This window comes from Lycium ferocissimum, chromosome 11 (assembly GCF_029784015.1).
Source record: "Lycium ferocissimum isolate CSIRO_LF1 chromosome 11, AGI_CSIRO_Lferr_CH_V1, whole genome shotgun sequence".
In the NCBI taxonomy this organism is placed as follows: Eukaryota; Viridiplantae; Streptophyta; class Magnoliopsida; order Solanales; family Solanaceae; genus Lycium; species Lycium ferocissimum.
This window is the reverse complement of record NC_081352.1, coordinates 34631414-34659329: the sequence shown is the minus strand read 5'-3', so window position 1 is coordinate 34659329 and position 27916 is coordinate 34631414. Positions and strand designations below refer to the sequence as shown.

Genomic DNA, 27916 nt, shown 5'->3' with positions numbered 1-27916 from the left:
CTAAAACTTTGAGTTTATAAGTGTTGAATTTTAGAAATTTAGCTTATTGAACTTTAGATAAATTAATTATATATATTAAGTATATTTGAATATGTAAAAATAAAATCTGGATCAAAGCTATTGATTTTATCGAATTCATAAGCAGAATTAAAGATTTGCCGTTGAATGAACTTACAATTTTACCATAATCTTTACTGATGTGATTTATCATTTAACTCCAAAATTTGGAATGTGTACTCTCATTCTCATGTGATAAGATTTGCCTTGATATTGAATTTAGTATACTTATTTAACCTCACGAAAATGAGGTAAATCTAAAATTTTATTTTAATGGATTGTCTTGAAAGGCCTATAATTTTTTATAATCAATGCATATCTAATTAACAAGAAATATGACATAATAAAATAAGAAATACATGCAGATGATATCAAATTCCAGAATGGAATGTGGAATTTGATAAGTGAGATAAGTGAGATTTTCAGTAAGTATTTACATAATCTTCTTCTGTCCATTAGTTATGATTACTTTAGTCATGTTGATATGTTTGTTTATTTTAAGATCTAATGTTCTTTCGTCGTCTTTTAATCTTACATGCCAGAGAAAATATAAAGAAAACTTTTGGTGTTTGTTATTGAATTAACATGAGCTTAAGTGGAGCGACATGAACAATTAGAGAATCTTCTTAGTTTGATTAAGGGTCTTAATCTTGCCGTATTAATGTTCTAGATAATATATGGGGTCGCATGTTTCGTCCAACCGTAAACCGGGTTATAAATGCGATCACATATTTGGTACATGATTAGTGACACATTCCATGTGATTGAAATTAATATAGATTGAAATTGCGTGATAAAAAAAAAAAAAAAATGAAACAAATGGTATTGTTCTAAGTAGTATGTTTAGAATATTTTCTATGCATTCTCCTAAATTTAGCTGTTGAAGGCACACCTTTATCTATCTTGATTACATACGAAAAATGAATCGACTAGCCTTAATTTTAATTAGTTGAAATCGATATATGTTTTTGGGAAAAGCTCTAGAAATTATATGAGATTTCATTGGATTCGAGGAATTTTGAAATTTTAATACTTTTTATATTGTTTTATTATGTAAAAATTAAATTCTTCTTCGGATATATTGTTCAGATTGCTCAACACAATGGAGTGCATTAATTTGAATCTAAAAGTTTCCTACATTACTCCCATTAAATAACTAAGGTCCACTTACAAAAGTAATTAACTTTGAAAAATTATTTTTCTTTCTTTTCAAGTGATTGGTCCACCACTAATTGCTTCCTTTCATATCATTATTAATTGAAGTCGCCAAACTTCCTATCACGATGTGATGATTTTGACTCCTCTCGAATTATTAAGAGATTTAAAATCCTTTTGACTTTTATTTGAAATACAAGATCTAAATTCTAAAATTATAATCTTAGTGCTACTTATTCACGAACCAAACGACCCCCCTAAATATTGTACCTTCCCATCTGTTAGTACTATTTACTTCCTCCCTGGCTTAAGAAAAGGGTATAAAAAAAGGAAGTGAGTATTTTCTACTCCTGTTTAACTTGTATTAATAAGAGCATGTTTGGCAAAACTTTAAAATTTACTGTAGTTTACTCTGAAAAGCACTTTTATCAACATAGCTTTTCACAAACGAATATTCAAAGAAGAAAAATAAACAGTTTGTGTTTAACTAATTTATTTGAGAATTGATTTTACAAATCAACTGCATCTGATCAATCTTTTCAAAAGGTGTTTTAGTGTCGTCAAATCATGAAAAAGATAATATTAAGGTTCATTTTGCATCTAATATTATTTTAAAGTTCTTTAGTGTCAAATTATGAAAAAGACAGTATTAAGGATCAATCTTTTCATGAACTGCTTTAGCCTTTCCAGTCTCATACTAAAACAATCTTTAACTCAACTTATAGTCCTAGACAACAAACTAGATAAGAGTAAGTGTACAAAAGAGGATAAGATGTTGAAAAACTCAAGGCCAAAAAAATAAACACCTAGCCAGAAACAGTAAGATGTACTTTTACAAAGATTTTGATATGAAAATCAAGGCTACATACAACTTACTCAACCAAAAAAGAAAAAGAAGATATGTACATTTACACAAATTTTCTACAGGCTATTCTATTCTATACCTGATGAAAAATGGAGTAACAGCAGCAGGCTACATGACAAAAAGGGGGGGAAGGGAAGGAAGGCAGTTATAGTTCGATGGTCACGAAAATCACCCGTTTGCTGACACACTGGACCGAGTTAGATTAATCTCTATACATTTCAAGGCACAAAAAAATGCAGGGAACAAAGCCGCGTTGATAGAAGTCCACGTATTTTGTTGATGAAATCCGTCATCTACTTAGCAGAATACCAGTTTTTGGCACATTTAGCATCAACAGATAGGCCAACTCTGAGAATATTTTTTCCATTAAAAGGATGGGACATGCAGTCAACCACTATTGCCATGGCTTCTTTTTCACTCTCTTCCGGCCCTTCTAAAATAACTTCATCATGAACCTGTTCCAAGACGAACAATTAAGTACCAGCGGTTAGCTAATGGCAACTTACTGCAAATTTTATAATTTTGAATGTCCAAGACGCACACAATCAACTGGTACTGCAAAAGAAAATTAAGACGCATACAGCAAATAATTCTAAGCTACGCAAACATGAAATTCTAAATGCGTCATGCCCTTTCACTTGCATGAAAAATTAATCTTTCTCCAAGTACACATTCATGAAAATTTTGGATATTATCTTTTTGTCTGCAGTTAAGCACAATTGGTGAGCTCGAAAGTTGTAGGTGAAGCTGACTGAGCGAGATATTGAGAGATGTACCCACAAAGCAAATATGATAGCAGAACACAGTTTTTTCTGCTATTATTTGTCGTCTCATTTTTCCTTTTCTTAAAATGAAATGAGTCCTGTAAAGGACAACGGAAGATAAACCTGTAAGAGCAATTTCCATCCAAGCTCCTTTAGTCGTGCATTCTTTGTTATCTCTAACATGGCGCACATAGCAACATCTGCAGCACTCCCCTGTCAAAAACTTGAGAAGTCAGCATGGCATACATGGGAGATACATGCACAGACAACTTATTAAAAAGATAAAGAAAAAAAGAGAGACAATGGCAACACGCACACACACGAAAAGAATAGGGTGAAAGTGTATTAAGATGGACCTGGACTGGAGTATTGATAGCAGCTCTTTCTATGTGACCTTTTACGGATCCAGTTGCATTTTTTACTGATGGGAACCAGCGGGCCCGTCCTAGAAGTGTGTGAACACGTCCAAATTCGCGTGCTTCAAATCTGCGTTGTTCCTGCCAATCTGACACTTCTTTTCTATCACTATACCAACGTTCAACTGTTTCCTTCGCTTCCTTTACAGATACCTGAGTTTGAAATAGTATTCACTCAGCTCATACATACGTAAAAAAATTATATGAATAGATAGTGTCAAAAATGCTGAAGTACCTTCCAATCACGCGAGAGTCCGATTGAAGTTTTTCCGTAAGCAATTGAAAAGTTGAGCATCTTTGCCTTCCTTCTTTCAGAGCCAAAAGCATCCTGAAAAGGAATTTGTGTTACACTGTATCAAAATCACATTAAATCAAACTTCTTGCACTAAAATTCTTGTTCATGAAGTTTTCACTCTTGGAAGTAGCTGAAAAGGTGTAAAATACTGTATTCAACGCTTACTACATCCAACAATTATCCTGTCTTCTGCATATCAATCTGAAAAGTTTCACCATCCACAACAGTGTTTGCAATTACCTTTAGCAGAGGAACTGGTGGTTTGTCTTCACCTGGTTGAGGATACCACTCAAGAAGTACGTCCCCTTTTTCAACGGCTTCACGGATGTGAGGATACATATTCATAGCAGTCCTTGAATGGAAGTCTCCACCAGCTTTGAATGCACCCAACATGCTCTTACAGTTGGCAAGATGTGCAAGAATCCTAAGTTCCAACTAATTATAAGAAAATTGTTAATATTTTGCAACCAATTCAAGAAATACTAACTATTATAATCGGTAAGCAGCTAGATACCTGACCATAGTCAGCCACAATCAAGGAATTCCCTTGTGCAGCTACAAAAGCTTGACGAATTTTATACCGATCTTTCTCCAGAGCAGGCTGGTTCTGTATTGCAAAGAAATAACCTTTGAAACAACATTGTACTCAAGTAATGAAACATAAGTGATGACCGATGATCACTGAAGTTCTTACTTTTTTTTGAAACAGTTAACATTATGACCACTGAAGTTCTTACTTGATATCGCTTTATTGAGCCATGCAATTAATGATGAAGGAGAAGCGCATTTACAACATTTTAGTAAAATTATAGGTCTATATCAGAACTTGAAAAGAAAATTGTGAGTGGTGACACCTAAAACGAGATAAACATTTCACATATTTGGGAATCAAAATGCACAGCAGTCAAAGAAGTCAGAGTGACATAGAAGTAAACCTGCAAATTTGGTCTCCTTGCAGACAGGCGCCCAGTTTCAGTGTTAATATTCAGGGAACAATGAATCCGTCCATTCTCACCCGATATATCATCGCCCTGAGATAGAAAGAGCAATGCTATTAGAGAACGCTTCCCATTCAAAATAAAGCAACCTAACCCACACAGCCTATTAGCTCAAGACAATGTACAATAGGCTGTATCTCTTACCCACAAATAGAGTGGTGCAATTTCTGACTATTGGGGAAAGTTCCCATATACAAGACGTAAGTAATTTCAGTGATTCATAAATGATAAGAGGAAACACAATCACTATTCTTAATGTATCATCATGTCACTTCAGGAAATATCATTCTCACATGCTATTACATCAGTAGAAAAATTATTTTAAACAATCAGTTAAGGATTAGTTGTTCTTATTTCCTTTAACTATCCGTTGAGCAGACCACGGTGAAGACTTCACATTGTAGGAATTTTCTACCAGACCCATGAGATAGGGCCAAGATAAAAACAGCAAACAACGACTATTCCTCAGTCTCAAACAAGTGTAGAGGATTGTCGTAATATTTTTACAATTTCTTTGTCCTATTATGAATCTTTACTGACCACGCTTCTCTATTTAAACTCCTCACATGCCATAATAGGTAGCAGATTTATTAACAAACAAATTCAACAGCCAAGAAAAACCTGGCCTGAACTTCTTAGGCTGTTCCATGAGGAAATCTTATATACCACATCATGGAAGAAAACACAAAGCAACTTACCTGCAGGGGGAGGATAAAGTTGGATATTAAAAAGTCTATGGAGCAAACTTCACATAAGGCTGCAATGGCATGGCAGGCCTCAATTCCTTTCTGCCCACCTCCAAAGGCTTGGTAAGCTGATCCATAAACTGAAACTTCTGGGCTTTGACTGGGAGCTTCATTATTTGTAGCTAAAGCTTCATCAACGCTTGTTTCAGGAACTTCCTCAGCATTGCTATCCACATCATCAAAAATATCAAAGTCCGCAGAAACTTTGCCAGCGAGAGCCTTCAAAGCATCTCCAGAGACAGAAGGCCAGCCACTGGCAGTGTAAATCTCGGTGTCGATAGGATCGCAAATTCTATGTAGTTGGATTTTACGAAATTTAGTGGGAGCCTTCTTTCCTTCTTCAATTACTTTATCAACATTTGGAACTTTGAATTCTTTCTCATATGGTAGATTCTCATCAAGATTCCTTCTGTAAAGCAATTATTTTTGGGAAGAAAAAGAACACCAAATGAGAGGTATTACAGACTGAATAAGCACGGAACAATCTGAAGGAGAAAAACACTAAAGACATTATATGCTGCCATTGCTCAATGTGAAATTGTTAAGGAGAAAATATAGCACTCACTAAGGAGATATCTTCAATTGAAGCCAGGGAACTTGTTTATACCGGACAGAGTTGGAAAATACCCAACTTCTTACTTAGAAACTAACAACAGTTTCATAATTTTATTGGTCATACATGTAATGAAAAATGTTGTACTCCCTTCATCCCAAAATTATAATTTTTTAATTTCAGAGCCAAAAGACTGAACAGTTTGACTAAATTATTAAGATGTAGTATGTTATCATTTTGGAATGAAAGAAAAAAAGTTACAACCTTTAGTATCTTCTGCGTAGCTTATAAAACTACAAATTCTATTTTAAAACAATGAATAAACCTATGTCAGAATCAAGACTAAAATTTGCCAAATGAACACATAAAACACTTTGATTAAGTTGCTCTGCAAGAAAGTATTTTTTGGAAAGCTTTATACCTATTCTGGATGCCACCAAAAAACAGCTGGCGCAACTGTGTGTCACTTCCAACATTCATGTGCTTTGCATCAGCACAATACTTAGCTGCCCAGTTACGAAATCTATTCACAGCAACCAGCTGCTGAGCTTTAGCCACTTTCTCAATCTCAGCAAGATAGGCACGGTCAACCAGCACACCCTCTGTTTCCATTTGAACTAGAAGCTCACCAAATGGACGCCAGTATTTCTCATAAAACTCATACATGGATCCTTTACGAACTCCATCGAATGTCCAGATCCGTTTAGATAGTTTATTCTTCAGACTCTCATAAAGCATCAATGTGCTTATGGAGTCTAATGCAGAATAACAAATCCATAATTCTCGTTCAGTCCTTTGCAACTCTTCAACAGAAGGAATGACGGTTACTTTACCCTCAGTTCCATCTTTCTTCAGCTTTTTCCGACCAAAGATAGTTTTCATAGATATTTTACCAAACAGACCTTCACCATGGAACAGCCTTTCAGCATGGATCCGTCTAGCATCACACATGACAGATGAATCACCTGTTAGTGCCTCTAATGAATAACCGCCCAGAGTTCGCCTAGAGGAATCCCAAAGTCGTGCCATGTGCATCGTGTCAGCATGAAAGCCAGATAATTTAAACCCATAGTTCTCTACAACATGGTTGTCAAAGCTATAGTTGTGCCAGACCTACAGAAAAACCACTGCATACTATAATTTGTACGTTAATGGTATGACTAGCCATGAACAAAGATCTTAACTAGGCAGCCATAAAAAAAGGCTTTAGAAACAAAGCCCAAATAAAGTTACCATCATAAAAGAGCTACCTTTTTAATGGATGGGTCTTGGAAAAATGGAGCAAATTCGACTAATAGGTTCTTGCCACCTCCATCAAGAACATCTACCCAGATACAAGATTTCCCATCACCAAAATCAGCCTCTGGTCCAGAATAAATACTGAAGCATATAACTTCTCCATGATCAACAGGTGTTTGCTGCTTAACATCAATATTCGCTACCTATGTATGATCAATCAAACAGGATAAATAAGCTCTAAAGTGGCTGAGCGACAAATTTAATTGCAAATGCAGAATTCTACATGTGCATGAAAATCACAAGAAATCAGAAAAAACAAACAAAATTAAGATAGACGTGCCTCCGTATCACACGCATGGACGAGATGCCTGTACTGATTTGTAAGCTTACTGACAACTTCCTTTGCTGCTGATAAATTGTCAACTATATGAACTTTATCATACATTGCACCTAGCCTGTCACGAAGGGTAATTAGTTCATCACTGACAATCTTAGTCTCAGTTCCATTTACAACATCAGTTGCCACGGATTGAATTGCATTCTTTTCCATTTTATTAGTTGCACGGTCTTGGATAACACCTTTTGCTTTGACAGTAACTACCTTGGTCGCAGTCCCATTCACACTCTCTCTTACTTGATCAGATGCATTACCCTCCCTAAGTTTATTAGCTTTCTCCCACTTTGCTTCCATAATTTTGTTTGACAATTGCCCATTAAGATGGGAACCTTTTACATTAGTACCATCAACCTTATTTACTGGCGTAACTTCATTGCTTCTTGAATGGTTAATACCTACAGATAGTTGTGGCAAATGTTTTTTATACTCTCTCCAGTTTCCAACTTCCTTCTTTTCTCCTCTACTAGGGCTATAAGGTGGTTTGCTTTTTGAAGATAAGTTGCCTCCTGAAATACAGGTTGTGGCAGAATAGCTAGAGGTGATACGTTCACGCATCATCCTTGTATTGACTTCAGTTGGAACATCAAAATTTTCATCTTTCACCTTCCGATTTATGGAGGCACTGACACTGCAATTTGCCGCTGAAATCTTTTTGTAACTATTATTATAGGAGCTTTTTGCTTTAAGAGCTTTAAGAGCCTCAATTTCAGCATTCCATCCATAAGTACTGTCTTCCTCAATTTTCTGTTGTAATCCACTAGAGAATAACTTCCTTTCATGACTTGATATTTGTTTAATGGAATCACCAAGCACAGCTAAGCTGGACGATGCATTTTCTATACTCTGAGTTTTCAAATCTTCCCGCCTGCAAATGATATTCAGTTTGGAATCGGGAAAGAATGAGATCGATTATAAATGAGGACTTGGCAAGCTACATTAAATAGCTGGCATTATGCTTTCAATTCTCTCCCTATTCATCAGATCATACATGGTCAAAAACATCTTCACGGATATCTAACTCGAATAAATATCAGCATTAGAGTGGTGGATAAATAAGCACAAATTACTCTTCCTTGAAGAAAACAAATGTCATTCTTCTTACAAAAATAAAATAAATATATGATTAGATAATATTTGAAGATAACCAATATATTCAAAAATTCCCTTAATAAATACAAAGTACGCAACCTCCACCCAACTAAAACAGAAGTTAAGAACGACACTAGAATCTTTCATTGTGACCTTACATTTCTCTTCGGAAACTTATAATTGGCTTGGCCATCGTCTTCCTCCTAAGTTATCATATACTATCTACTACAATACTTCTCATAACTATATAGTTTTATTAAATTCAGCAAGGTGGTATTATGGGCGTATAAAAGCATCTCTTCACTTGTTCCTAAGCATATAAAAGTCTAGTATATTCTCAAAATCTTTTACAAAATCCTGCCACACCAAAAACTCATTTCTGTAAGCATTTAAACTTCACAAAAGACAAGGGCAATAAGTAAATACAAAACAAGAAAGCCAAATAGTATTCACCCTGAAATCTAAAAGGGGGCATGGAGTGACCAAATAAAACACAAAATAAGCACATAACAACAGTATAACAGAAGAACAAGAAGTTTAAAGTCTAAAGCAACAAACTTTATCAAACAATAGTAATCTCATAAGGTATATAGATTGAAACTTCACAAGAAAATTAACAGTAATAAAGCTGAAAAGGGAGAAAATGAGTCAATACCTACATATGAAAAAACCCAAAAACAGCAGTAAAACAGAAGAACAAGAAGTTTAAAAGTCTAAACAGAGAAACTTAAATAAACAATAGTAATCACATAAGGTATAAAGAATGAAACTTCACGAGAAAAATTAACAATAATAAAGTTGAAAAGTGAGAAAATGAGTCAATACCCACATATGAAAAAAACCCAAAACAGCAGAACAAGAAGTTTAAAGTATAAAGAAAGAAACTTTATCAAACAATGGTAATCACATAATGCATAAAGCATGAAAATTAACAGTAACAAAGTTGGAAATGGAGGAAAGGAGTCAATACCCACATATGAAACAACGCAAAAACAGCAGTAAAACAGAAGGAATGAAACATAATCAAACAATAGTAATCACATAAGGTATAAAGAACTAAACTTTACAAGAAAATTAACAGTAACAAAGTTGAAAAGGGAGAAAATGAGTCAATACCCACATATGAAAAAACCCAAAAATGAAACTTTATCAAACAATAGTAATTACATAAGGTATAAAGAACCAAACTTCACAAGAAAATTAGCAGTAATAAGTTGAGGAAATGAGTCAATACCCACATATGAAAAAACCCAAAAACAGCAGTAAAACAAAAGGAATGAAACATTATCAAACAATAGTAATCCCATAAGGCATAAAGAACCAAACTTTACAAGAAAAACAACAGTAACAAAGTTGAAAAGTAGCCAAACCTGTGAAGGGCTTTACCAGAAGAAGCCCAAAAAGAACGAGAATGAGGAGAAAACCAAACATAAGAAGAAGTAGGTTTAAAAGGTGAAGATTGAACAGATAAACCCAAGAAAGCCATAGCTACTCTTCTGCTTACTACTAGCAGCTTATTGCTAGTGCAGCTCAAAAAGGAAGACTGAGCGGCCGTGTTGATAAAGTTTTATAACTATATTTCTATTTTTATTTTTAACCACACAAAGAAATAACAAAAAGAGTGACTGACTGTAAAAAAGTTGTAAATTTTTTAGGGTTTTACAAGGGTTTTAATTAGTTGTTTGTCGGGAAGTGGTGGTGGTGAAGCACAGAAGAGAGACCATGTTGTGTATGCTGAGAGAGAGAGAGACAGAAAGAGTATTAACAGCTAAAACCCTTTGCTTTTCTCTTCTTGAAAAACAAAAGAAAAACAAAAAGGCCGTTTGCTAATCTAAAGTTGTTTTCACAGGATATAAAGTGGAGTAGTAATATTTTTTATTCCTCTCAATTATTGAAGTTTTTAAATATCCATATGATATGATTTAGAACATTTATAGGCCGTTTGGCCAAGCTTACTTTTCGTTAAAATTATTTATTTTTAAAAAGTAAATTGTTTGGTTAAACTTTTGGGAGAAAATAAGTATCTTTGGAGATTAATATAAGTTGTTTTTTAGAAGCAAAAAAAATAGGTTTTACCCAAAAATACTTTTTTGAAAAACATTTTGAGAATACGCTTAGAAACACTTTTTAGAAGGGTGGCCAAACATTACTTGCTATTTAAAAGTATTTTTTAAATTAATTGGCCAAACGCAAACTATTTTTCGTCAAAAGTACTTTTACTTTTTTTTATAAGTACTTTTGAAAAAGGCTTAATGCATATGCAGGCTCCTAAACTTGTCTCTTTTTTTCATTTTGGTATCTCAACTAAGTGTTGTTCGCATTGAACCCTGAACTTAGTCTCAAGTGTGTCAATCAAACACAATCCAACTTACATAACATATATGGTGAGCTTCATTTTCTTTAGCGTGAACGTCAATCGCATCTTACGTGAAAAATTTAATCAATTAAAACCCTTCGCGCATTTAAATTATATACATCATTAAAATATGTGTATAACAACTTTTTTTCAAGAAGTCAAGCAATTTGACCAATCAGGAATTGAAGACCAGCCTTTTGAGATTGATTTTGAAGCTTTTTTGGTATTCTCGAATAACATAATAGGATCTGGTGTTGCTTAATATTTTTGGCTTCTTATTTTCCGGTTTTGCTTTCTTATTTTTCAATTTTCAGTTTTCAGTTTTCAATTTTAGTTTCCAAATTTGATTTCTTATTTTCTAGTTTTGTTATTTGATTAGTTTAAGCGGTGCTTCTTCACTTGTATAACACAATAGCACACGTCTTCCTATCTGATTGTATAATTAAAATGGGTGCGGTGTTTTAATTGGTTGAATTTTCCACATAGGATGAGATTGACATTCACATGCAAGGCTAAAGAAAATGAAACTCACAATATATATTACTATGTAAGTTGGATTGTATTTGATAGACACACTTGAGGCCAAGTTCAGGGGTTCAATAGGAACAACACTTAGTTAAGGTGCCAAAATGGAAAAAAGGGACAAGTTTAGGGGGCTGCATATGCATTAGGCCTTTGAAAAAATTACTTTTCAAAATAAGCTGATTTTAGAAACTTAGCCAAATAGGCTATTAACCTTGATTAAAATGTCTGTTTTGGTCCTTTATGTAAGAATATGTTATACGTCTTAGTATTCAACTTATCTTAATTGATGTCACGCTTTTTACTTTTCAAAATTCAAGCTATGCATACTTTGATCATATGTTAAAATATATTATTTCATTCACTTTGATATGAGAAAAATTACAAGTTTTAACACTTTTCATTTAAGTTATGAATATCTAAATTTTAATTTCAAAATATTGAATTGATTTAATTCAATTTAGTTTCAAAAATTTGTTACATTGACTTTCGATAAGCGAAAAGTTTCACATAAATTGAGATGAATTGAGTATTACCTCAAATACAGTGTAAATGCAAGCTTAACATAACATACGAATAAGTAGACGTTAGTAATTATGATAGATTTGTGAATATTCACAAGCAAATGCATCAAACATGACATCTCTATTAATTGGAGGGTAAATATATTTAGTCAAATATTACTAATAATTTTACCAACCATTGATGGACTAAAAATATTATTCACCCTTTTTCCATGTGTTGCCTTATGGTTATTTTGATTTTTGAACAGTTACATTTGATTTTTGAACAGTTACATTGAGGTCATAATATGAAGATTAAATAATAAGTAATGCACATTATTTCGCCAACATGCATCTTAACAAATTTCACCGATAACAAAAGCACCAAATTAGCTTTTCAGTATCCTCTGATTCTGTATGCAGTACTTTTGTTCTCGGTGACTACTGATGCAAATGATGGACACATATAGGGGTGTATGAATGTTATGAAATTGACCCAATAAAAATGGTGAGTAATAAACAGGCTAATTTCTATTTAAACTGAATTGGGTTGGCTGAAATGGACTAAAAAAATGGGGTAGGTCATGACCTTCGCTTAACCCTTGACCTTTTTTTGAAGGGTCTATTTTCTAGAAAAATATTTTTTTGGAAAATATTTTCTAGAAATACATTTTCACGAAAAAATATTTTCACCCGAAATTATTTTTCTGATTTTTCGTGGAAAATATTTTTAAGAAAACAATTTTCGTGGTAAATATTTTCGTGAAAAATATTTCCCTTCATATTGAACACACCACAAACTTATAAGATACATGATACAAGAAAAATGTATATATTAAACAAATAAACTAAATTTCAAGCAATAAACCTAAATTTAAGTAAATCTTAAAATGCTAATATTGAAATTTAAAGTGGAGACTTTAAAATGACCCCAATGGGTTATGTTGGGTTAAAAAATTGAAATGTTGATATAAAATATCCCATAAAAGTTTGGGCCTTCATCACACTTTTGAAATAAATTTGACATAGACACATATGTAGTTATGGACTAGTAAACAAATATTCAAGGTTTCTAATCGGTGAATTTGAGCTATATATTTAGCCTAATTGAGCCAACTTTTATATGCGTTGAGTTAATAAATATTCGAGCTACTGGCCAAACCAGGGGGTTTTGGCGAGTCATGTTTTATGAGTTAAACTTGTCACCCCTAGAGATAATAAAGATCGTCATATACTTTGATGGCCAATATTAATAAGTGGGAGATGATCCGATTGCTGAGGAATACCTCAATTATATTGAAAGAAGACTTCTTACTTTGTTTTCAACGGAATGGTGCATTTATAAGAATAAATTTTAACTTATACACTGACAGTATAAAAAAGAATTTTTACAATATCAGTGTAACTCGATGACCTGTGCATAGAAAATCTAAGGACATTCATATTGATAAAAACTAAATAAAACTGGAGAAACACTCGGAAATAGAAGTGTTTGGTGACGGGAAAATGGATTTAGTATCTTTCTCTAACACAATTAGGTTTATTACTACTTGCAATACGATCAACATGACTCGTAATAGTTTGCAATGCAGGTGGGGATTTGAGAGTGTCTTCTGCACTTTCCTCATTATGATCATCATGTTTCTTGATATTAGATATATACTCTAAAGCAGTCACTACTTCACTGATAAAAGGTCGCGCACTGGCGTCCTCTTGCAGGCACATTGCTGCAACTGTTAGAGCTTTATACAATGCCTTCTTCGGGTAGTTCCCTCCTAGCAATGGATCTGCCATTACGTGTAACTTCTTCTTGTCAGCGATCAGTGGTCGTGCCTGCCCATCAATTTGTCAAATAAAGATAGGCTCTAATTGCTTAAACAATACTCCCTCATTTCAATTTATGTCATTATTTGACTGGACACGGAGTTTAAAAAAAGAGAAAGCTTTTGGCACTTGATGGGGTTTGAAATACGAAAAAGTGTCATATAAATGAGATGATGGAGTATTTGCTGTTTAGTGACAATGAATTCTTGAAACTTACCCACTTGACGAGGTTCTTTTCTTCACTAGGTCTGGAGCTGTCGATGACTCTTCGTCCTGTGATTATTTCTAAAAAGACTACCCCGAAGCTATAAACATCGGACTTAACGGTCAATTTTCCTGTGCAAGCATAGTCAGGTGCACAATAACCATAGGTTCCCATGACCCTGGTGGACACATGAGTCCTGTCACCTGTTGGACCTAGCTTGGCAAGTCCAAAATCAGAAAGCTTGGGATCAAAATTCTCATCTAAAAGTATGTTGGATGCTTTAAAGTCCCGATATATCACCGGAGGATTAGCTGTTTCATGCAAGTATGCAAGTCCTCTTGCTGCTCCTGCTGCTATTTTCATCCTCGTATACCAATCCAGAGGCTTTTGATCTGGACCGAGCTCTGTCAAACAATAGAAAATTTCAATAAAGGCAAATATCAAACTCAAGATCATGCCATCAAGGTCATATTATTGTCAATGACATTCATTGGATGGAAATGGTCGGATATGAATGCTTACCAAGAAGGTGATTTTCTAGAGAACCATTTGGCATGAACTCGTAAACTAATATTCTCTGATCACCGTCTGAACAATATCCTACCAAATTGACAAGGTTAGAGTGACGGAGAAGACTCAACAGTAGGACCTCCACAAGGAACTCTTTAGTTCCTTGGAAACCATTCCTGTCAAGTTGCTTCACAGCAACATCCTAAGCAACATGAAAAGAGAACAATGGTTAAATTAGTTTTTCTTTTAGAGTTGAAGAAAGATAATCAATCTTTTAACAAAAGAAATATGGGCACAGTACCATATTCTTGCTTTTAATGTGGCCTTTGTATACTTTTCCAAAACCACCCGAGCCAAGCAAACTTTCGCAGTCAAAGTTTTGAGTTGCAAGACACAACTCGCGAAACGTGAAGGCTTGAGCTGAAATGTTCCCTTTTCCAAACTTTTCTATTTCTGCAGCTATGTATCTCCTTCTGCTGCTATCTGAATATTTTGCAGAGTCAGAAAACAAACAATCACTCGATGACTTGATCGAACGCAATATTAGTGTCCGGTGTTCATTAGTCATTCACAAAGTTTCAACATAAAAAAACAATGAACAACACGTTGTGGGGAAACAAAAGCAAAAGGGGGGGCCATCAAAACAATGATACAAGGAAAAGTGTTAAAAATACTCCACTGATGAAATATCTAAATATACCCTTGTCATACTTTCTGGTCATTCATACGCGTGTTATTAGCAAATAGCCGTGTCTCGTATCTGCCTCCATCATAGGGTAACTTATATCATAGTCAAAGGAAGAGGAGTGAGTCTGGACCTTTTTCTCAAAGTATTTTGACAGAATCTACCCACTCCACCTTGGAACTCATTAAGTCAAGGCCAAACAATTTGTTAACAACAACGAAGAGTAAAATTGAGCTATTAGAATAGAAGAAGGTAAATTTGGACATTTTCTCAAAGTGTTTTGACATGTACAATCTACCTACTTCACGTTGGAGCTCGTTAAAGTCAAAGGCAAACAATTTGTTAACAACAAGAGCATGAATGACGTATAAGGGAGAGTAAACTTATGGTGTTTCGTATAGAAGAAGGTAATTTTGGACATATTTTTCAAGTATTCTGACATGTGAAATCTACCTACTCCACATTGGAGCTCGTTAAAGTCAAAGACAAATAGTTTTGTTAACAACAAGAGCATGAACGACGTATGCGGGAGAGTAAATTTATGGTATTTCGTATTGAAAGAAGGTATATTTGGACATTTTCTCGAAGTATTTTGACATGTACAATCTACCTACTCCATATTGCAGCTCGTTAAAATCAAAGGCAAATAAATTTGTAACAACAAGAACATTGAATGACACATATAAGGGAGAGTAAAATTACGATATTTCGCATAGAAGGAGGTAAATTTGGACATTTTTCTCGAAGTATTTTGACACGTAGAATCTACCTACTCCATAAAGGAGCTCGTTAAAGTCAAAGGCAAATAATTTGTTAACAACAAGAGCATGAACGACGTTTAAGGGAGAGTAAATTAACGGCATTTCTTTTCGAATAAGGAGTATTTGGACATTCCCCATAATATAATAATGCTAACATGAAAAAATGCAGATTATAAAGATGAGAAAAAAAATGCAGAAGAATTACCAGTTTTAAGAGAAATGTTGGCAAATTGTGCTGGAGATTTGTTATCTTGATATGGTTGAATGATACTATCTTCCAAAGAGCTAATATGAATGCTGTCATCCACAGGCATGCAGCATGGAAAGCAATGTATCCATCCTCTTTTTGTTAATCTACCTAATATCATATCTTAGGCACAATTCCTCAAAATCATCAATAAATATTAGCCTGCAATCTTTAATTACAGAGATAATTTATTGATGAAATTTGCATGAGACGATTCCAATAATACCAACACACTGATAAACTCTATGATCAATTTTCAAGAGGAAAATTGGAACATTTTGAATCACGAAAATTAGTTCCTAATTTTCCCGTCTAAGGTGAACCGTGCAAAGACGGTCACCGGAGAAAGAAACCTAAGAGAAAAACTATAATCTCTTGAGTCCTGTTTCTCAGGTGCAAAAACAAGAATGCACCCTCTTTTTTTTTTGCCATGGTATACCTTTGAATATTTGTGATGAAATGACACAAATATTTGCTCTTTTTTTTCTTTTTCAAAAAAAGAAAAAGAAAAAAAGAAAGCCATAATATTTGTTTTAATTTTGAACCCAAGAATTTCGGGGACAAAAGGAAAATACATTTTTGTTACTTCTGTTGGTATGATGGATTAATAAGTTATATGACATAGTAATTGCCTTTGTTAGGGATCAATTGACAAGAATGAGCTACTTGTCTGCCTAGCGAGATCCAAACGGTTCGAGCCCGGATATGAAGTCGTGAATCCTAATTTAGTTGGCTCCAACGCAAATAATGGACATCGGATAGGAAAGCAAAAAGAAAAAAACAGACCCAAAGTATTCGAAAGCTCGATTGCCTCGCTCACCACTGCACAGTTTTTGGAACTTGACAACATAACACGAAACCTGACATTTGTACATCAAGAACTCGAAATAGGTATAATTCTGATATCATTTTAAGAAAATGAACGTTGGACCTAACTTAAACAAAAAACTAGCTCATGAAGTAAAATTGCTCAAAATCATATAAAATGACATCAATTCATTTCCTCAATCGATATTGAACTAACGCATCTAGACCCTTCCAGTCTACCTCTAATATCATTAATGGCAGCCACCAGCAATATCAAAATCTCACAAACATACAAGCAAACTACATATCTCAAATATTTTTTTGTATCCAAATTTTTTATACATCTTCAAACTTCAAAGTAGCTCTAAGAATGCTAGCTCCTTTTGAAACAAATAGATATGTTGATTACAACACTGATTTATTGCTAATCACTAAGTTATCTTCTTTGCTTCAGTTTTTTAATCACATAAAACATCTCTAGATAATGAATGGTCTAATTTGAATCAACTAGTTTGAAAAGATTTACCCACTCTAGATGATGAAATGATTTGAAGTCAATGAACTACTATGTGAATATTTTACTAGCCGTTCACATTTTAAATAAGGACCTCATGTTTTAGGCAATAGCAGCAATAAACAGTGTATTGCACCAGAAAGGCAACTCTGATTTAGAGGTATGTGCACATTAACTAAAACAAGAAAGAGTAAAAAGAAACATGATGGTACCTACTCAAATCATATTATATTAAAAGACTACAAACATGAAGCAGCAACACAAAATTGACAAATGCAATTTTGCATCAGATATGTAGATTCTACCAGCAGGTTAATTCACAATACAAAGATCTGATCAACTATGCAACAGTATACCATATTCTACTTCATAATAGAAGATATGTTAATTAAAACGTTCTTTACACCAGTGACTTAACAAGATTCTTCGGACCTTCTTCGGAGCAATGATCTTTACAAAGGATTCATAAAACTTTTGATAACTATGCAGCAGCATTGCAGACATTCCTTACTGCGATAACTAGAAACAGACTATTCATGTAGACTCTGTACATTAACTAATCAAAAGAGAAGGTAAACAGAAAATTGAAAGAGGAAAACTAAGCGACCCCTCTGGAACAAGTAAACCACAAAAAAGGATTATAAATAGGCATTTGAAATCAAACTATATTGAATCTAGTGTCTCTTGCGTAAAGCAGCTTGTCTCTCAATCCTGCTAAGACCAGCTTCTATAACCATTACAAGATCATCACAGCTGGTTCTTTCCCCTCTTTTCTGCTCGTTGGTCACAAGATTGGGAGCTATATCACTGTTAATCTCATTTCTGTCATGTGCATAGTCAGTGGATGTGTGAATTACTCTTTCTCCTGCAGTCTGACTCTCCACTGAAATAGGAGGCACAACGTCGCAAGCCATTTGTGAAACTCCAATAGACAAATTCTTCTTGTCATTTTCCCCATTACACTTTGGAGGAAAACCAGGAGGAACACCAGGGTAATTCTCCACTTTAGGTGGACCTGGAAGAACATCACAAACATGACAATCAGTTTCTAGTTTCACCCGCTTTAACGTGGGAGCAAAAACAGGAGAACCATAAAGGTTACTCTCATTTTTGTCATGTTCATAGTCAGTGGATGTGTAAATTCTTTTTCCTGCAGTATGATTCTCCACAAAACCTGGAGGCACGATGTCACAAACCATTGTTTGTGAAACCCCCATAGACATATTCTTCTTGTCATTTCCCCCACAATACTTGGGAGCAAAACCAGGAGGAACATCAGGGTAATTCTTCACTTGTTTTAATTGACCTTTAGTATGTAGACCAGGAAGAACATCAAAAGCATCACTTTTACACTCATTTCTGTCACGTTCATAGACAGTGGATGTGTAAATTCTTTTTCCTGCAGTATGATTCTCCACAAAACCAGGAGGCACGATGTCGCAAACCATTGTTTGTGAAACCCCCATAGACATATTCTTCTTGTCATTTCCCCCACAATACTTGGGAGCAAAACCAGGAGGAACATCAGGGTAATTCTTCACTTGTTTTAATTGACCTTTAGTATGTAGACCAGGAAGAACATCACAAACATCACTTTTACCCTCATTTTTGTCATGTTCATAGTCAGTGGATGCGTAAATTATTTTTCCTGCAGTATGATTCTCCACAAAACTAGGAGGCACAATGTCGCAAACCATTGTTTGTGAAACCCGCATAGACATATTCTTCTTGTCATTTCCCCCACAATACTTGGGAGCAAAACCAGGAGGAACATCAGGGTAATTCTTCACTTGTTTTAATTGACCTTTAGTATGTAGACCAGGAAGAACATCACAAGCATCACTTTTACCCTCATTGCTGTCATGTTCATAGTCAGTGGATGTGTAAATTCTTTCTTCTGATGTATTCTTCTCCACTGAACCATGAGTCACAATGTCGCAAGCCATTGTTTGTGAAACTTCAATAGACAAAATTTTCTTGTCATTTTCCCCAACACACTTGGGAGCAAAACCAGGAGGAACATCAGGGTAATTCTTCACTTTGGGTGGACCAGAAAGAACATCACAAACATCATAACCAGTTTCTATTTTCACTTGCTTTAACTTGGGAGCAAAAACAGGAGAACCATAAAGGTTAGAAAGCCGTTTTAATCTTCTTTTACTCCTTCGTCCACGCAACAATCCTTTGACTTCATCAGCTAGAAATAATATTTCTTTTCTCCACCATTTCAAATATTGTGTTGTGACATCCGATTCAAACAACCTAGACGGATAATATAACCTCAAATCATTCTCAATGGGTCTGCTATAGTTGTACCAAGCAAGTTCTGGACTTGAAGGCGAGCGAGGAATCCATTTGGGAAAGTCTTGATCATATCCAAACTGTCTTGCTACACGATTTGGTCGATAAGGTTCTTGACAATCTAAACCAACAAGCTCAGATACCCTCAAACATCGAACGAAAGACTCAAATTCTTGTTCCAAATTTGCACCTTCTACTGTTGCCAACTCTTCTTTTTCCTTATAAAACTTGGGAATTAACCAGCCTTCGACAGCCAAAGCATATGGCCTCCACAGAAATATATCTGCAGACGAGTCAATAGTCATCCTCACGTTAATCACACCCGATTGTTTCACATCATGCCATCGTCCAATTCTCACCCCCTTAACCATCTTGCAATTCCGAGCCTGCTCAGGCTTCAAAGGCACTAACCTCTCCCAAGCCCAAACTTGAACAAAGAACAACGGCGCCCAAAGAGTAAATTCTAGAATGTTAAAACTATCTCCATCATCTCCGTTACTACTTGGCTCATTTGATGAAGCAATTATCATACTTTGTTTCAACAAGCTCAAGTCCCTATATACACTAGCAAGAACAGCAGGAGCAAGCGCTAATCGCCTACCTCTAGCAAGATTAACAGCAATAGAGAAAACATGTCTACCTATTTTATCACACTCATTTCCAGGAAACACAAATCTAGACAACCAAAGTGAAAGAAAAGCTTCATGTTCAAACTTTTTACCACTGTTCATGAAAAAACTCAACCACTTATTTTGATTATCAGCCTTCAATCTGATAAGGTCATTACGCGTTTTTTCAAGATTTTTTTCGATTTCTACCAACTCAGGGGATTCAACAGGCAATGAAACATGTCCACCCAAAACAGAGAACCCTCCCAAAATTATCATATCTTCAAGAGTAATAGTACTTTCACCCCATGGAAAAATAAAAGTGTTAGTTTCACAACACCACCTTTCTACCAACCCAAAAATCAAATCTTGATCAGTATGTACTTTGTAAACTGACCCCATAATAGCTTCATAAATACCAGCTTTTTTCCACACAATATGATGAACAGACTCCATGTTTTCAACCCATTTTTTCCATTTGTTTTGCTGATTTCTACAACCATTAAAGGAAACTTTTAAAGGCCATTCAGATTCAGATGAAAATGGAAATGAAGCAAGCTTCAAATTTGGACCTTCAATGGAAGAAACAATAGGTTTCAAGAAATGGGCTTTTCTTAGTTGTGGTATTCCACCTAATGGTGAAACCATTAACTCTTTTCTTTCTTCAAAGATTGAATCTTTCATTGGCTTTTCTAACATGGCTTGATCAAGAAAAAAAAAAAAAAAAACTTTGAAAAAAGACTTTCCAATCTTTTGGGCGAGAAGTTGCCTAAAAAGGAAATGCTTTAGCTGCTACTGTCAACTAGTACCTGCTGTTAATGGTCACTGAAACTTTTTTCACTTTTTCCAAATACTCCCTGCATTTCAAAATAAGTGTTGTTTTTAACTTGGGTATACCCTTTAAGAAAACTGTTCATTTCTAGAATGTAAGATATATTTTTACTCACTTACCCTTAATAAATACCTTGAAAAAGATGTAGCTCTTTAGTAGTTTCTTAGTTATATAAAACTTCATTTACTTAATTCAACATCATTGATGTCTTTTTGATAATGTGAAACACCACTGATTTTGAAAGGAGGAAGTATTATAATTGAGCTGTATAAAAGTAGTTACCAGTATAAAGTTATAGCTTGAATTTGCTTGTTTGATTTTAAAAATACAATTGAGTTACTGACCAATTAAAAAAGTGTACCACTTATGGTTGCCTGAAATGTGGCTGAAGACACTGATTTTAGTAATGTTTATTATCTATGTTATTCGGACTTTTCAAAAATGCATTCGGGTAGTAACCGAGCTTTCACCCGAGTTTACTTATTATAGATGCAAGTAGGAGCAAGAGTAGTAATGGTAGATCCAGAATTTATAATTTATGAGTTTCTACCGCGACTTTTAATATAGTATACAATAATAATTGTATTCACAGTCAGCGCGGAGCCATAATTTTTATTTTATGAGTTTCGGACCACAATCTTGTTTGCTTGTTCGGTTCTGGCTAAATTATTTATTACTGTACGTATTAAATGATTATTTTAGCGCAAATACATGGTTTGTGCCAAAACTACTGGGTTCTGCCGAACCCATAGCTAAAGCGGTGGCTCCGCCCCTGTTCACAATCTAATATTTATAGATATTTAGAAAAATTTATAAATATATATACAGAATCAAACAAAAAATATTGAGTTCACGTAAATCCGTAACCAAAGCTGTTGATCTTCCCCTGCGTGTTTGAGAAATTGTTTATCTGCATAATGAAGCTTTTTCCGAGAAAATTGTAATTCAAAAAATCGATAACTAAATAAAATATAAACTCCGCATATGTGAGCTAATGGTCCCAAGTAGGCTGGCTGACAATGTAACACTGGTAAATTTGTGATGAAAATAACAAAACAAAAATATGCATGTTGTATGGTTTATATTGTACCATCAGGTACGTATTGATATTTGGCATGTTCGAAAACATGTACATTAATATACTATCAATATGCACATATAAAGCATGTGCAAAAATCCTTCCTATGGCATATATTCTCTCAACAAAATATTATTTAGAAATGTGATTTCAGAAATTATTTAAAAACATTCTACAAATTAAAACACTTAATTAAAGTTCAGTTTGTAGCTCACATGATTATTTCTGGCAGGAGGAAGACAAGTAAAGGTACTTATCTTTTCATGAGTCTAACCTTTATGTATTTATTTATATTTATTCAGACAGTCATTTTGAATTGTATAGAACGTATATACTATTGAGTATTTTATATTCTCTCCGTCTCAAAATACTTATCGTATTTTTCATTCACACACCCATTAAAAAGGTAATTTTACTCTCTTAAAGTATTTCACCGTGTGATCTCTCCTCAAAATTTTAAAAGTACCAAGGTATAATTGATTTATGTGAACTCGCAAAGCCTATTGATGTAATTAATACAAAGGGTTAATTAAAAAGAAACTCTTAATTTTTTCTTGACTTTTCAAAACAACAAATATTTTGAGACATATATTTTTTAGTAAGGACGATTATCTTGAGACGGAGGGAGTAAATATTTTTTTCTAAATAGGTATTCCCTCCATTTCAAAATAAATGAATTTTTAGCATTTTCTTATGGTCCAAAATAAATAAACTTTACAAAGTCCAAAGATGTACCAATTAATATTTTCCAAATACCCATGCTTTCTAATGAGATTTTCAACTCCCAACATTGACTATCTCTAATTTAAAAAAAAATAAAATTGGGGAAAGTAAACGGATAAGTTGACAAATTACTCTTTGATTAATGTTATTAATTAACTTCCTTAAGGGTGTGCTACACCCCAAAAATTTGTTTATTTTGGTGAATGGAGGGAGTATATAGTAATATTCATTTTTTAAATGGCAATTTCTTAAAAAAATTGAGAACTTAAAATCGAACTAAAATATTATTATTGTCTTCAAAAAGGTTCGAGTCCAAAAGTCCAAATAAATTCAACGTTTCAAAAACCTTTTAACATTTTTTTGTTTTGACAAAGTGTAGTAGTTCTTTTGGCACGTTTAATGCAGCTACGTGTTTGCCTTTAAACGCAAATTTTAAGCTGATATGGTGCTTGTTTTTCATGCCCAGACCGAAAAATAGTACAGACCAAGCAGAACCAGAATCTTTAGTGCATTTGTCCTATTCCGCTCCCCCCCCCCCCCCCCCACAATTTACATAGCGTTATTTGTCAGAATTTTAAGAGTCAAACAAATTATTATTTTATCATAATTTATTGTCAATTATTATAATTTATAAGTAGTTCTTCACAGTCAAATTTAAAATATTGACTTTCGAAATCCAAACAGGTCATAAATCGAGACAAAATGAGCACTCCCTCAAACTCAATTTATGTGGCATAGTTTGAGTAAAAATCTATTCCCTCAGTCCCATTTTATGTGAAAAATATTTAATTATTTAGGGAGATCAAATAGCTTTCTCAAACTTTTTTTTTAAACATTTTAAAGCGTTAACTATGTGGACTCATAGTATATTTCAGGTAGTTTTCAAATCTATAAATTTTATTTTGAAATATTAAGTAGTACTTCCTCCATTTAAAAATAAGTTGTGTTTTTTTTAGCTTGGGCACACCGCACACCTCTTAAGAGAAATACTCATTCTTAGAAAGTAAAATGTATTTTTACTATGTACCGTTAATAATTTTTTTGAAAAATATGTAGCTCTATAGTAGTTTCTTGGTTATGTAGAACTCCCTTTATTTAATTAAGGATAAAATTGGAAGAACGTCATTAGTGCCTTATTGATTATGTAAAATACCACTTATTTTGAAACAAAATGAAAAGATAAAACGCCACTTATTTTGAACTGGAGGAAGTATAACTTATACCGAATTCATAATCAAAATTAAGGCCCCGTTTGAACATGATTTGAAATCGTGATATGGAATCAGTGATTTGAAATCAGGGTGATTTGAAGTTGAAGTTTTGTTTGGACATGTAATTTGGATTTCTTAAGTTGTATTTTTTCTCATAAATATAAAAATCACACAAGTTGTGAAAATCATTGAAACTTTCGCAATTCTTATATAATCTTACCAAATGAGCAAATCGTAGTTCATAACAAAGTTAATATGTCAATGAAGACCTTTCTGAAAAATACATCTATTGATCGAACTTTTTGACCCTCATATTCTGAAATTGTTCACATAAATTTTGACTGACGGAGTACTTTAATTATATCACCAAAATAGCATTATCTCTAATCACAGCCATAATACTCATTCTTGTTTCTTTCTTATTGAAAGACTTCTATCCCCCTGTCAGAAAAAGCATAAATTTTTTGAAAAGCTACCAAAGAATGGTAGTAATTTCTTTTTGGCACGTTTAACGCTGCTACATGATTGTAAAAATAGTATACGCACCAAAAGAACCAGAAACTTTTCAGTGCATTGTCCTAGTATTATTTTCCAAAACAAAAGGAAAAATTTGGCCAGTGACACTATCTTTGAATTGGTTATATAGTTTGTCCTAGTATAACATTCTTGAAACCCTGATACAAAAGTTGATATAAAAAAAAACACGAGAGCTAAGAGGAAAGGAAAAAATTAAACATTAATACTGATCCTCAACAATGGCTGATTCCCAAGAAAATGCACTCATGGAAGAAAGAGAAGAGCTCATGGTTTCACCTGTTGATGATGAAGTAAAACCTATTTTTAGACTTGCCCATTTTTTGAAACCAACAATACCCTCTGCCCAAAAGTTCCCATTTCTCACTTCAAGACCCAATCTTCAAGAACTGAAAATCAGTTCTTGTTATTCTTCACTAAAGGTCAAGTTTAGGGGTGGGGTTATGCATATGAAAGGATGGTCTAAATGGGTTGATAAGTTAAAGCCTTTATATCAAGATACATGGAAAAAAGCTGGAATCTTTGAAGCTATTACAGGTTCCACATTCAAGATTTATATGCACCATGATCTGATTTATGCTCTTGCTGAGAGATGGTGCTTGCAGACTAACACATTCATTTTACCATGGGGAGAAGCAACTGTTACTTTGGAGGATATGGTAGTTTTGGGTGGTTTCTCTGTTTTAGGCCACTCTGTCTTCAACCCTTTGAAAACCAAAGAGTCTGATGAAATTGTTAAAACTCTTACGGAGTGTTATAATGTTATTAGAAAATATAAGGTGAATGTTTATCACCATGCCTGGATGGAATATTTTGCCGGAAAAGGTGGTGACCATTTGGAGCATGTTGCATTTTTGACCCTTTGGTTGTCCAAGTATGTGTTCCCTTCTAAAGGTTATCAGAAAGTGCAACCAGCTCTTATCCCTATGGCAATTCATCTTTCTCAAGGAAACTCAATGGCACTTGCCCCTGCTGTTCTTGCTACCATTTATAGGGATTTGAACTTGCTTAAACAGTTGATTGTATCTTCATCTAAGCAGACTGAACAGAGTAATACTTTTAGATGTATAGAAGACGAGTCGGATCTTATCCTCCGTGCTCCTCTTCATTTTGTTCAGCTATGGGCATGGGAGAGATTTCCCAATTTGCAGCCTAAGTCTAGTATTGTCATCAACTCTGGGGAGCCAAGAGTAGCTAGATGGCATAAGGTGAAAAAACTAAACTGTGTGGATCCTAGGAGTGAAATAGATTCTGCATCAGAATGTTTTCTGTGGCGTCCTTACGCTATTGATACTGTGAAGAATTGGGACATCAACAAATTTTACAAGGAAAGGGAGGAATATGTGATGGTTGAACAACAGATGGGAAGTGAAATCTTGATTTTTGCTCGACTTATTCGAGCTTCTGAACTAGTTGGGATGGATTGTGTAGAGCTGTATAACCCTCATAGAGTATCGATGCAATTTGGATTCGATCAAGATGTGCCCGGTTGTGTGAATCCTACATGGAGAAATTATGACAGACCAATTCAAGATGCCAAGCTCTATATACCTTCTAGGCTCATCGAGTCAGATGTCAGCAGCCGATACTTGGAATGGTGGAAGAACCAAAACATTAAATTTTTGCAGAAATGTGATGAGGTTAGGAAAGATGGTAGTAGTTTTCAGGATTGTGAAATGAGAGTTGTAGAATCATCAGATGATGATGACAATATACCAATTTTGGAATCTTTACGCAGGATGAAGCTCATGAAGAAAGAAATTACTGTACCTGCTAATCAAGAACCTCTATCTAGCACCTAAAGCAAATCTTCTTCAGCTTCGAATGATGGAACTGCCAGAGAAAAGGAGACTCTAACGGAATCAAAACCATTAAGCAAAAAACTTGACAGTTCAAATGGAAAATCAGAGGGATTAAATGGAGACGAGCCATATGTAGTTAAAGAAATGGTGCAACTAGAGAGCAAGGACAACAATGGCAAAGGTAGCTATAAGCTCAACTTGCCTGATGATTTAGAACTTGCCAGTGACGGTCCAAATGCAAATCAGAGTGGTGGTAGATATGCAGAATTTTCGAGCAAAGCTTCTGTGGAATCACCTAAGGTACCTGCAAAAGGTTGTACCAACATAACTGAAGGAAGTATGGAGATGGGAAACACTAACAACCATGAGAAAGCGAATAGTAGATATGAAATTACTGATATTCTGAAACTTGAGATGAGGATTAGAAACCTTGAAAACATCAATGCTGGAAAGGTTCCAAGATTCAGGACAAGGTGAAAACAAGATAAAGCTAAACTATAGTGCTGATGCTTCTCTGACTAAGTTTTATTTTTGTGTTCAAGAAGTTGTGTAATTCTTCTCTATAGCCTAGTACTTGAAGACATTTCGATAGTGTTATTTTCTCATTCTTCTCTTGCTAAGACAATTTTATTGAACTAGTGGAATGGATTATAATTACCTCAGCTTATGTAGTGAAAGTTTTACACTTATATTATGCTTCAGCTCACTAGTTTAGTTGTTTATTTCGTTCTTTCTCACATTTCTGCTCTGCGCGCATTCAAGACTAGAATTTACTTGTAAAAAAATTGTCACTGGGAACCATTCCCATTTCTCACCTAAGACTGAGTAACAACGTTGATCCTTTACTTGGGAGTTAGGGCTCCAATTCCATACTATGATTGCAAGCCCTTCCAGTTTTTAAGTATAACCCCCTGGTATCCGAAACTCACTGGCTCGACTAATCCGGATTTTCTGTGAAACTGTGACATGCTGAGAGAGGAATAATATGAAATTGTTTGAAGTTGCTTGAATTTCAGCCGAGTTGTTAGTGTAAAATTGAAGTGATTTAGCAAGCCATAACCAATTCTCCAATTTCTTTTCCTAACAATTCCTCTAATCTAGAGTCCTCCTAGTTGCATTACTACTGCATTAGCGTTTAACTTAATCATATTATCGAATGATTTCTCCCATATTATAATAATTGGTCTGCTAGTGAGCTTAGGTCTCCCATATTCTATTCCAAAACTATCCAATTCTGTTATTGACCATCTCCTCTTTCAAGAATATCTTTAATTGGAAAATAATTTCACGAGTGAATCTTGAAATAGAGCATTATTTTT

At 34.4% G+C, this 27916-nt stretch overlaps 4 protein-coding genes across 4 annotated transcripts; 1 reads left to right on the top strand and 3 right to left on the bottom strand.

Moving 5' to 3' along the window:
- Positions 1-1987: 1987 nt before the first annotated feature.
- On the bottom strand, positions 1988-10361 carry LOC132037618 (DNA polymerase I B, chloroplastic/mitochondrial-like). The gene is made up of 12 exons (XM_059428151.1): positions 9945-10361; positions 7425-8350; positions 7100-7287; positions 6271-6962; positions 5249-5705; positions 4488-4583; positions 4067-4159; positions 3793-3987; positions 3493-3585; positions 3198-3410; positions 2965-3054; positions 1988-2532 (listed from the first exon to the last, which is right to left on the bottom strand). Exons 1-12 carry the CDS (start codon positions 10058-10060, stop codon positions 2371-2373), a joined length of 3321 nt encoding a protein of 1106 aa, XP_059284134.1. The 5' UTR covers positions 10061-10361; the 3' UTR covers positions 1988-2370.
- Positions 10362-13399: 3038 nt separating this feature from the next.
- LOC132037619 (probable serine/threonine-protein kinase PBL23) lies at positions 13400-16606 on the bottom strand. The gene is made up of 5 exons (XM_059428152.1): positions 16146-16606; positions 14796-14977; positions 14507-14696; positions 13997-14388; positions 13400-13788 (listed from the first exon to the last, which is right to left on the bottom strand). The coding sequence occupies exons 1-5, from the start codon at positions 16306-16308 to the stop codon at positions 13468-13470; spliced, it is 1248 nt and encodes a 415-aa protein (XP_059284135.1). The 5' UTR covers positions 16309-16606; the 3' UTR covers positions 13400-13467.
- A 1093-nt stretch (positions 16607-17699) lies between these two features.
- Positions 17700-21127, bottom strand: LOC132037179 (uncharacterized). Its single transcript, XM_059427649.1, has one exon. The coding sequence runs from the start codon at positions 21114-21116 to the stop codon at positions 18183-18185; it is 2934 nt and encodes a 977-aa protein (XP_059283632.1). The 5' UTR covers positions 21117-21127; the 3' UTR covers positions 17700-18182.
- A 3764-nt stretch (positions 21128-24891) lies between these two features.
- On the top strand, positions 24892-26609 carry LOC132037509 (serine/threonine-protein phosphatase 7 long form homolog). The gene has a single exon (XM_059428039.1). It carries the CDS (start codon positions 25017-25019, stop codon positions 26595-26597), a length of 1581 nt encoding a protein of 526 aa, XP_059284022.1. The 5' UTR covers positions 24892-25016; the 3' UTR covers positions 26598-26609.
- The last annotated feature ends 1307 nt before the right edge of the window (positions 26610-27916 follow it).